Source organism: Coregonus clupeaformis, chromosome 30 (genome assembly GCF_020615455.1).
Source record: "Coregonus clupeaformis isolate EN_2021a chromosome 30, ASM2061545v1, whole genome shotgun sequence".
NCBI classification, from domain to species: domain Eukaryota; kingdom Metazoa; phylum Chordata; class Actinopteri; order Salmoniformes; family Salmonidae; genus Coregonus; species Coregonus clupeaformis.
The window spans coordinates 11,163,851-11,176,263 of record NC_059221.1 but is presented as its reverse complement, the minus strand read 5'-3'; the positions used below and the strand labels follow the sequence as shown (position 1 = coordinate 11,176,263).

At 40.2% G+C, this 12,413-nt stretch overlaps 1 protein-coding gene across 1 annotated transcript in view; it reads right to left on the bottom strand.

Annotated features, from left to right (window-relative positions):
* Window positions 1-9,158, bottom strand: part of LOC121545915 (copine-9) — a 65,067-nt gene extending 55,909 nt beyond the window's left edge. The window contains exon 1 of the mRNA XM_041856833.2: window positions 9,070-9,158. Within this exon, the coding sequence (XP_041712767.2) occupies window positions 9,070-9,158 (89 nt within the window). The remainder of the gene's footprint in view (window positions 1-9,069) is intronic.
* Between the last annotated feature and the right edge of the window lie 3,255 nt (window positions 9,159-12,413).

Sequence of the window (12,413 nt, the reverse complement as noted above, 5' to 3'; positions counted from 1 at the left end):
TTATATGATTGAACCTCAAAATATTTTCTTTCAATAACTAATTGTGGCTCCTTGTTAGACGTTGGTATCGACTAAAGTGAGTTCAGAGACACTACTAACATACATTTGCACTGTCTAAGCAGATGAAGAAAATATCTGAACTGATATGACTGAACTGGGCAACGCGTGGAGGCTGAAACTGGGTTAACCCTGTAAAGAAAACCGCGGATGAACAAAAATACATAATTACGGGGCTTATTGAATGATTAAACGGGATGGAAGACTTCTGTCACCGTTCAAATCTTAATTTAGAAAATTTCCCGGAAAGCTGTGGAACAAATGGAATGGAAGAATTCCTGGAAAAGTTAATACCACAACTATTTGGACAGGAGAACTTCACACGGGCTCTCATAAACCAACGAGCACATCGAACAAGTGGCCTAAGAGGGGACCTGAGCAGCAAACCAAGGGGCATCATCGCAGAGTTCCTTAACTATAGGGACAAAGATTTGTTCTACGACTGGCCATCCAAGCCAAAAAGTCAGGATTCCGACCTTTGATGTATGAGGGCCATCGGATCTACATCAACGCCAACATGAGCAGAGACCTCTACATGAAACGTACCTACAGATTGTACACCAGATAATGTGATATAAACTAAGATTTTTGGTATCTATTACTGGGTGTTACAGGTTTAGCTATACAAAACATCGCCATTCAACTAACCTGGAATTGGCAATACTATCTTTGTTCTCGTTTCGGCCAAACATGTATCTTCTAAAATGTTTGTGTCCAGTTGCAGGTGGTTCGTTTGAATTTAGAAAATGCTCTGTTATTAAAATAAATAAAAATGTTGCTCCATGAAGTAATCCAACAATGTGTATGCCGACATCTTGTCTATTTCAAATCTTCTCTCATTGATCAAGACAGGTCCCACTGGGCAAAAACTGGTTGAATCAACATTTTTCCCATGTCATTTCAACATAGAAATTCAATGTGATGAAGTTGAATCAACGTAGAAAACTGAAAAAAGTAATCAACATAAGGGAATTTCGTATTTTTCTCAATCAACTTTTTACCTAAATCCACATTTTTTGTTGAATTCACGTTGGTTGACAACTCAACCAAATGTAAATCAAAACTAGATGTTGAACTGACGTCTGTGCCCAGTGGGGTGAGTGTAATCATGACATGTGGACCCAGCTGTCTCAATCAATGAGAGAAGATTTGAAATAGACAAGATGGCGGCGTACTCATTGTTGGATTACTTCATGGAGCAAAACATTTATTTATTTGAATAAAGCATTTTCTAAATTCAAACGAACCACCTGCAACTGGACACAGACATTTTAAAATATACATGTTTGGCCGAATCGAGAACAAAGATAGTATCGCCAATACCAGGTTAGTTTAAAAAATCTATTGCAACGTTTTGTGTAGGCAAACCTGTAACGTCCAGTAATGGATACCAAAAATCTTTGGTTATATCATATTATTTGGTGTACAATCTGTAGGTACATGAAACGCAGAGAATTTGACCCCATAAAGAAAAAGCTATGTGAAAAACGAATCCCGTTCTCTCTGGTGTAACCTGCATAACTACGGGTTAAATGAAAGGAAAGAGACATCACTCTGAAATCAGCAAAATAAGCTACCCGATTCCTGTATAACCTGGAAAAGGAGAACGGTGGAAATGGCAATGAAAAAACTCTATAGACTACAGGACAGCTTCTCAACAGACGCGGTGTTTAGGCAACTGAAATTAGGTGAATGATGGAATGTTGCACCCCACCACATCAAAGACACCGAAGAGAAAGGTACTGTATGTGTTGTTAATGCCTTCACTCACACGCCTATTGAAAAGACAATCACAGCACCACTCAGGTGATGAATAATGAATAACACTTTAATTACTATTGGCTATGCAGCCTAAATGACAACCCATTAATTGGTAGGCTATAGATACAGTTGAAGTCGGAAGTTTACATACACTTAGGTTGGAGTCATTAAAACTCGTTTTTCAACCACTCCACAAATTTCTTGTTAACAAACTATAGTTTTGGCAAGTCGGTTTGGACATCTACTTTGTGCATGACACAAGTAATTTTTCCAACAATTGTTTACAGACAGATTATTTCACTTATAATTCACTGTATCACAATTCCAGTGGGTCAGAAGTTTACATACACTAAGTTGACTGTGCCTTTAAACAGCTTGGAAAATTCCAGAAAATTATGTCATGGCTTTAGAAGCTTCTGATAGGCTAATTGACATCATTTGAGTCAAATGGAGGTGTACCTGTGGATGTATTTCAAGGCCTACCTTCAAACTCAGTACCTCTTTGCTTGACGTCATTGGAAATTCTAAAGAAATTAGCCAAGACCTCCGAAATAAATTGTAGACCTCCACAAGTCTGCTTCATCCTTGGGAGCAATTTCCAAATGCCTGAAGGTACCATGTTCATCTGTACAAACAATAGTATGCAAGTATAAACACCATGGGACCACGCAGCCGTCATACTGCTCAGGAAGGAGACGTGTTCTGTCTCCTAGAGATGAACGTACCTTGGTGCGAAAAGTGCAAATCAATCCCAGAACAGCAGCAAAGGACCTTGTGAAGATGCTGTAGGAAATGGGTACAAAAGTATCTATTTCCACAGTAAAACGAATCCTATATCGACATAACCTGAAAGGCTGCTCAGCAAGGAAGAAGCCACTGCTCCAAAACTGCCATAAAAAAGCCAGACTACGGTTTGCAACTGCACATGGGGACAAAGCTCTTACTTTTTGGAGAAATGTCCTCTGGTCTGATGAAACAAAAATAGAACTGTTTGGCCATAATGACCATCATTATGTTTGGAGGGAAAAGGGGGATGCTTGCAAGCCGAAGAACACCATCCCAACCGTGAAGCACGGGGGTGGCAGCATCATGCTGTGGGGGTGGTTCGCTGCAGGAGGGACTGGTGCACTTCACAAAATAGATGTCATCATGAAGAAGGAAAATGATGTGGATATATTTTGAAGCAACATCTCAATACATCTGTCAGGAAGTTAAAGCTTGGTTGCAAATGTGTCTTCCAAATGGACAATGACCCCAAGCATACTTCCAAAGTTGTGGCAAAATGGCTTAAGGACAACAAAGTAAAGGTATTGGAGTGGCCATCACAAAGCCCTGACCTCAATCCTATAGAACATTTGTGGGCAGAACTGAAAAAGCGTGTGCGAGCAAGGAGGCCAACAAACCTGACTCAGTTACACCAGCTCTGTCAAGAGGAATGGGCCAAAATTCACCCAATTTATTGTAGGAAGCTTGTGGAAGGCTACCCGAAATGTTTGACCCAAGTTAAACAATTTAAAGGCAATGCTACCAAAAACGAATTGAGTGTATGTAAACTTCTGACCCACTGGGAATGTGATGAAAGAAATAAAAGCTGAAATAAATAATTCTCTCTACTATTATTCTGACATTTCACATTCTTAAAATAAAGTGGTGATCCTAACTGACCTTAGACAGGGAATTGTTACTAGGATTAAATGTCAGGAATTGTGAAAAACTGAGTTTAAATGTATTTGGCTAAGGTGTGTGTATGACTTCAACTATATGATCTATCCGTTTAGGTAACAAACTGACAAGTGAACAAGACAACATGCTGATTGCAATGCTCTAGTGTCACGATCGTTGAAGGGAGTGGACCAATGCGCAGCGTGATAAGTGAACATACTTTATTAGATTCACCACACGAAACAAAAACAACAAAACGATAACGTGAAGTCCTTGGTTACATACACAAACCAACACGGAACAAGATCCCACAATCACACATGCCCAAACGGCTGCCTAAGTATGGTTCCCAATCAGAGACAACAAGCAACAGCTGATTCTCGTTGCCTCTGATTGAGAACCACCCCGGCCAACACAGAAACACATTAACTAGATAATGAACATAGAACACAAACACATAGAATCTACACACCCTGGCTCAACATATAAGAGTCCCAGAGCCAGGGCGTGACATCTAGAGCCAGGGTTTCTCAAACTCGGTCCTGTTGGACAATTATATTGAAATTAATTAGTTAACCCTCGAACAGCTATACCTCGAGGGACCCCCCTTCAAGCTAATGAGCAGTCATTCTGACTGCAACAGTGTAATTAACGCATTTCATGTATTCTATCGCAAAAATAATCATTTGGTTGTGTTCATGAAGGTCTTAGGTAACATTAGAATACATTTTATTTTCTTCTTCAAATAACACAATAGCGTTTTCATTACTTTATGTTACTGTAGGCTACATGTAAAAACAAAAAGCCACTAAAATCACCGACATTCAAGTGTTCAATACATTTTATTAGTGGAGTGCCTTTGTTACAACTATGAAATAGAAAGCATCTGTGTTGGAACGCGTGACCCTCTCCTATACCCAAAATAATAATTAAAACAAAGTGGATAGCAGAGAACATGTCGACCGTTTACCCTCACTTCTTGGACAGAGCAGAGCCTTAGAAATGCAGTTTTAGAAACTGTTCTTCCTACTGTAAGCATTGAATGGCAATGCGGGAATTTTGATAGAGCACAGGGCTGCGGGCCAGAAGGTTGTGGGTTCGCAGACCACTGTGGACAAGAGTAGGGGTGGAAAGATCTCCTTTGTAGTAAAAGCATTGCATGAATCAATCTATCATCGTATTTACAGGCCAGAGAAAAAATTGCCTTTTATAAACATTTAATTACATTCTATGTAATTTTACATATTAACAGAATCTTTTTTTATAACATTTACATAATTTAGCAGACGCTCTTATCCAGAGTGACTTACAAATTGGTGCATTCAACTTATGATAGCCAGTGGGACAACCACTTTTTTTTTTATGGGGGAGGGGGTTGGGGGTAGAAGGATTACTATATACTATTCCAGGTATTCCTTAAAGAGGAATTACCACACAAATTACCAAACCTACAGGTTAAGAATGGACAGAGAGATAGGCCTATGTGTTCATCTTATCATATTTCTCCAATGCCAAATCAGTGTGTCTTGTTTGCAACAAAACTGTCTGTGTTTAAACATCTTCTATTGTACAGGAAGTTAATAGCTTAATCAATTGATAGTGACAGAATTAGATTACTTCCCAAGCAAAGTCAGCTTCTGAATGTCAAGGAAACTAAACAATGATATCCCCATATGCATCGGAGTCACGTCTTTCCCGGGTATTTTACAGCTTGATTCTAGCATAAAGCATCACGGACCAAAGCGCTATTACAGATCACTTCATATAAACAAATCCATTTTAATTTTCTTAAAAATCTTAAACTAACAAGGGGTAGGCATGTCCGTTTTGCCATTTTCTCTAATAAAAGCAAGGCCTATGGCATACCCTCTCATAACCCCTTATTTCGAGTCTTGGTTTTAACTTAACAGCCCTTCACTGACACGGAGGTAGGCTATTTAAAGAGTGCATGATGGGTGGAGGAATTGACCAACAAATCTATGGATACAGCAGCCTATAGGCTAATTTCGTCTCTCAAACGGGTAGGCCTACCTGTTATTTCTTAAATAAGAAGAAATAGGCTCCAACACAAAGCCCTATTTTTGTTAGTAAAGTCTAATTAAAATGAAGACGGTTTTAATTAATTATGCCTACTTGAATATGCCTACTTTCAGCACCATGAGCTGTCCATTTCCGATTGATTGTGCCCCGGCTGCTGCTTCAAGTTTCAGCACCACAATGTAAGTTAGTCAAATCTGTCTTATTGTGAGGTCAGTAACTCTGATAAATATATCATGGGCAAGAAACATATTGTGTTTAATAAAATCTATTGTAGTAGTAGCAAGCTATCAAAGTTGACCTCCGGTACTCCATCTCAACTGTGCACTCTCCTTTTCAAACTGAACAGAACATAGGCTATAGGCTAGTCTGCGCGCAAGATAGTATATTCTTTGGACTAGGCCTAATCAAAAAATAAATAATCGGAAGGAGCTTTTGACTCTCCTCCTGAACTGCCACTGTAGCCCTTCACAGCACAGCCATTGGTTAAGCAGCACACAAAAAAAGTTTTTAATCAGTAAGAGCAGAGCAGGCCGGGGCTCAGGGTTGGAGTGTCCATTGCAGTGTGTAATGCAGCCTAGTTTTATTTACACCTTCCCAACAGCTATCTTAGAAATATAACTTTGCTCTGTGCTTCTCCGAGCATGCACTTCGTAGCCTATATCCTATAGGCTATGGATCATTTGCTTGAGACCACACTAAATAGTCTATAGGTGCACTTGATATTGGGCTCCCGAGTGGCGCAGCGGTCTAAGGCACTGCATCTCAGTGCTTGAGGCGTCACTACAGATTAGATTCCAGGCTGTATCACAACCGGCCGTGATTGGGAGTCCCATAGGGCGGCACACAATTGGCCTAGCGTCGTCCGGGTTTGGCCAGTGTAAGCCGTCATTGTAAATAAGAATTTGTTCTTAACTGACTTGCCTAGTTAAATAAAGGTAAAATAAAATATATATATATTGCGCGCCCAAAAGAGAAGCAGAGATGAGGGGCGGCATCAGGCACACATGGATATAGCCTAATAAGTAACTAATTCTAAAACACTATTATTGACATTTCATCAATTACAAATTACATGACCCTCCCCTGGTCTAGATTTTAAAAAATACTAAACCCTCCCCTTGACTGAAATTGAAAAAACAGACAATGAATATTCCTTTGAGCATGGTGAAGTTTTGAATTACACTTTGGATGGTGTATCAATACACCCAGTCTCTACAAAGATACAGGCGTCCTTCCTAACTCTGTTGCTGGAGAGGAAGGAAACCACTCAGGGATTTCACCATGAGGCCCATGGTGTTTTTTTATTTTATTTTTTTATATATATTTTTTTATTTCACCTTTATTTAACCAGGTAAGCCAGTTGAGAACAGGTTCTCATTTACAACTGCGACCTGGCCAAGATAAAGCAAAGTAGTGCAATAAAAAACAACACAGAGTTACATATGGGGTAAAAAACATAAAGTCAGAAATACAACAGAAAATATATATACAGTGTGTGCAAATGTAGCAAGTTATGGAGGTAAGGCAATAAATAGGCTATAGTGCAGAATAATTACAATAGTATTAACACTGGAATGCTAGATGTGCAAGAGATTATGTGCAAATAGAGATACTGGGGTGCAAAAGAGCAAAATAAATAACAATATAGGGATGAGGTAGTTGGGTGGGCTAATTTCAGATGGGCTGTGTACAGGTGCAGTGATCGGTAAGGTGCTCTGACAACTGATGCTTAAAGTTATTGAGGGAGATAAGAGTCTCCAGCTTCAGAGATTTTTGCAATTCGTTCCAGTCATTGGCAGCAGAGAACTGGAAGGAATGGCGGCCAAAGGAGGTGTTGGCTTTGGGAATGACCAGTGAGATATACCTGCTGGAGCGCAGACTACGGGTGGGTGCTGCTATGGTGACCAATGAGCTAAGATAAGGCGGGGATTTGCCTAGCAGTGATTTATAGATGGCCTGGAGCCAGTGGGTTTGGCTGACGAACATGTAGTGAGGACCAGCCAACAAGAGCGTACAGGTCACAGTGGTGGGTAGTGTATGGGGCTTTGGAGACAAAACGGATGGCACTGTGATAGACTACATCCAATTTGCTGAGTAGAGTGTTGGAGGCTATTTTGTAAATGACATCGCCGAAGTCAAGGATCAGTAGGATAGTCAGTTTTACGAGGGCATGTTTGGCAGCATGAGTGAAGGAGGCTTTGTTGCGAAATAGGAAGCCGATTCTAGATTTAACTTTGGATTGGAGATTCTTTATGTGAGTCTGGAAGTTTAGTTTACAGTCTAACCAGACACCTAGGTATTTGTAGTTGTCCACATACTCTAGGTCAGACCCGTCGAGAGTGGTGATTCTAGTCGGGTGGGCGGGTGCCAGCAGCGTTCGATTGAAAAGCATGCATTTAGTTTTACTAGTGTTTAAGAGCAGTTGGAGGCTACTGAAGGATTGTTGTATGGCATTGAAGCTCGTTTGGAGGTTTGTTAACACAGTGTCCAATGAAGGGCCAGATGTATACAAAATGGTGTCGTCTGCGTAGAGGTGGATCTGAGAGTCACCAGCAGCAAGAGCGACATCATTGATATACACGGAGAAAAGTGTCGGCCCAAGAATTGAACCCTGTGGCACCCCCATAGAGACTGCCATAGGTCCAGACAACAGGCCCTCCGATTTGACACACTGAACTCTATCTGAGAAGTAGTTGGTGAACCAGGCGAGGCAGTCATTTGAGAAACCAAGGCTATTTAGTCTGCCAATAAGAATGCGGTGGTTGACAGAGTCGAAAGCCTTGGCCAGGTCGATGAAGACGGCTGCACAGTACTGTCTATTATCAATCGCGGTTATAATATCGTTTAGGACCTTGAGCGTGGCTGAAGTGCACCCGTGACCAGCTCGGAAACCGGATTGCATAGCGGAGAAGGTACGGTGGTATTCGAAATGGTCGATGATCTGTTTGTTAACTTGGCTTTCGAATACTTTCGAAAGGCAGGGCAACCACTTATTTGCCCAGCCAGATATCAAATAACCAAATATACAGATGGAGATTCAATGAAACAAAAACAAAACTGTTGGATGACATTGGTAGTTTCAGAAAGCAACAATGATAAATGCCTTCAATGGCATTAGCCTACTTCATTATAATATTTTCGCCATTCAGTGATATTAATTCCCACAGTAATTACTGATTGATCCATCCAGCTGTGGTTAAGAAAACGTGCATGCATAGTGGTGGGCTTTGCGAAGTGATGGGACATACCTCGTAAAGTTTAGAACTGCCACAAGGATGGTAACAACCTAGTAATGGGCGCTGCCTAGAAACCATCATTATGAAGCATCACATCTCATGAACGCGCGTTGCTTATGTCGGACTTAGCTACGACTAGTCTTACTTTTGGTTGGTGCAACAGGTGTAAATTCTGATCCCAAAGTCGGACATAGCTACGCCCAACCTAGCATTTAAGACCAACTTGTTTACGCCCAACTGGTGCAACCGGCTCCAACTGTCTAGCAGTAGGTATTTCCCAGTTGGCATGGAGACCGAGAGGTTGGTCACTTACACATCAAAGCGGAGATTCTGCTTCTCTTCAAAGAAGAAGTCCAGGAAAAACTTCCGCACAAAGTTTGGATTCAGCGTGTTGTCAATCATCTCTGTTCTGCCAAACTAAAACAGCAGCCAGGGAAAGAAAATACAGAGGTGACAGAGTGATGCTACATGTAACAGAACCTCACATTTCTGTTTAATCCACCAGAAAAGACAGAACAAATATTACAACAAATATTATGTTTAAACTCAAATATACTAATTGATTATATATTTTTTTACTGTATAATCTTTGTAAATGATCTGATAAAAAGGACTGCTGGAGTTATGTCACACATGCAGCTAACAAAAATATATGGAAATGTCTGCTCTATCCAAAATTACAACTAACTAATTGCAGCATTACCGCAAAAATGTAGGAGGCAAGTGGAAGTGGGAGAAGCTAATGAACTTGTCTGTCGGTCCTACATTAAAGACCAAAATTGGTTAAAGAAAATTGTGATAAATAAAAAAGTATACCAGTTTCATTTAAGGACCAACAAATTTACTGCTGCGCCATACAGTTTTAAAAATTGTTGGAAAGAGATGTTTTATGTACCGATTCCATGGCACAGGGTTTATGAACTGATACACAAAACAACGCCGGATTCAAAACTTTGAGTTTTTCAATGTAAATGATTATACAACATTTGTGCAACCAATAGGATGTGTATGGGGGATTTTGCTGCGAAGAGACAGAATCATTACTAGATCACTTGTTTTGGTACTGCCCATATGTAGCTTGTTTTTGGTCGCAGGTTCAGGAATGGCTGAAGAATTGCAACATTTACCTGGAGCTAACTCTGCAAATAGCACTGCTGGGTGACTTGAAAATCCATAGTCAATCGATCAATAATATTATAATACTCTTAGTAAAAATTTTCATCTTTAATTTACAAACTGTAGAAACTATGAGAATAGAAAGGTTCAGAACTTTTGTGAAACATTACAGCACAGTTGAAAAATATATGGCAATTAGAAATCAAAACAGGATGGTTTTTAGAGATAGATGGGAGGGGTAGAGGGTAGCTGAAGGATGGGACTAAAAACAAATAAAAAAAGATAACTAATGTAAAATATACTGTGTCCGAAAAATGTATATAGTACGTATAAGCTGGAAGTAGAAGCCTAATTATTGTTGTCCATTATTTTACTTAAATTAGGGGAGGGGTGATAGGGTTAGTGGAAAATAATAAAGAACTATATGGGGGATTGGAAATTATGCAGACAATTACATTGGTAGAACCCACAATCTATCTGCAATATTAAAGATGATCTAACCCCTATTTGTTTAAATAAAAAATAATTACAGAACCTACATCAAAACATAATCTCCATGATAGATATCAGGATGACCCATATGATAATCAATGACACAATGTCACTGTAAATCTAAGCATATGAACGTTTAACATCACTAGCAATAACCGTATATGTTAACTTCAACATTGTGATCAACACAAAAACAATGATCAGCAAAGCCACAGTAATCTAAATGGGATCAATAGCACAGTGCCACACCCATTCCCATTACAGCCTGTGATGTGATCTACATCTTCAGTGAGTCAGAATCACCACTATGTTTAAACAAGGGGAGTGTTATGTTCTAATGGCTGGCTCCCCAGACAGACCAGAACCAAAGGAAAAGAGAGTGTCTCAGTGATTCTGAACTTGTCTCAGCCGGCCGGGCCAGGGCTGTGGCACTATATGTATCTGCCTGGCAATCAGACGCTAATCCCCATTGGGCAGAGGGCCTGGCTGGTATGCTCCGACAGCACAGAGTAGTAATAAGCTATTGATCCCTGCACTGCCTCAATACCAGGCTCATGTCCTTACCACCCAGCGCACATAATCCCAGCTATCAACTCTGTCCCTCCCAATCCATTATCAGGCCTGGGAGGGTCGTTTATTGGAACCCTACCGGCCTACCTGGCATCCATTGACCAAGGAACGTCCAATGATACACTTCCACCTGTTCTATTTTGGGCTGCGTTCTTTGAGGTACGATTGGTTAATGGGTAGTGGAGCCTTGTGGGGAATGTTAGTGGATAAATTGTGTTGTTAGGGGGATACACTTTAAATGATTGTGAAGTGACTGAAACTAAGAGGTCACAGCTACAGAGGAAACAAATAGATTTACTCTTAACACCATTTTACTCTTAGTTTACACCAACACTTAAGTGCATATCATTTATCAAACCTTTTGTTGGTGTCTCAGTGTATGTGGTATTGATCAGAAATAGAGAGGGGGGGAGTGAGGCAAGGTGCTTTGGCTTGTGAGTTTTCACTAAATGAATGGTGCAAATATCTCTGTAGTTGGTGATTGAAAGTTTACTCTGCTGAGAGCGTTACAATATTTATGCCCTCTCATTGATTAGCCCTGTCACATTGAATAAGCAGGTGGAAGACATCTTGCTGTAAGGGGATAGACTCAGACAAAGCCCTTAATTACATTTTTTGTCAAGCAGTGTTGACTTTTGAATCATGAAATATATAAACAAACAAAAACCATCAGCACCATGTCAGAGATTAAATTGGTTATGTGCTTTAAAACCTTATCCTGTCTGCTTCTTACCCCAGGCCATTCTACACTAATAGGAAGGCTGGTAAAATCCATGCCAATTACTGTTAATGGCTAGTGGTGCCTTATCCCACCTGTTAGTTAGGGCAATGTGCTGGACAGTACAGTATGTTTCGACTCCATGCCCAAGAGGGTTAAGGCAGTGCTGGAAAATGATGGTGGCCACACAAAATATTGACACTTTGGGCCCAATCTGGACATTTTCACTTAGGGGTGTACTCACTTTTGTTGCCAGCGGTTTAGACATGAATGGCTGTGTGTTGAGTTATTTTGAGGGGACAGCAAATGTACACTGTTATACAAGCTGTACACTCACTACTTTACATTGCAGCAAAGTGTCATTTCTTCAGTGTTGTCACATGAAAAGATATACTCAAATATTTACACAAATGTGAGGGGTGTACTCACTTTTGTGAGATACTGTATGTCATTTGGAACAATCAGGATATAATAATATCAGGAAATCATTTCAGTGTCAGTGGCTCAGCTACCTACTGTGCACAGGCGTCATTTCAACGTCTAGTTTTGATTTACATTTATGTTAAAAGTTAGGTGAAAAAAAGACAAAATGCCTTTATGTTGATGACTTTTTTTAAATCCAAAGAGTTTTCTACGTTGATTCAACGTCATCACATTGTTTTTTTTTGTTTGACATTATGTGGAAACAACATTGATTCAACCAGTTTTTGCCCAGTGGGCAGAGAAGAAGATGGAACAACATGAGTCTCAGTCCGGAGGGT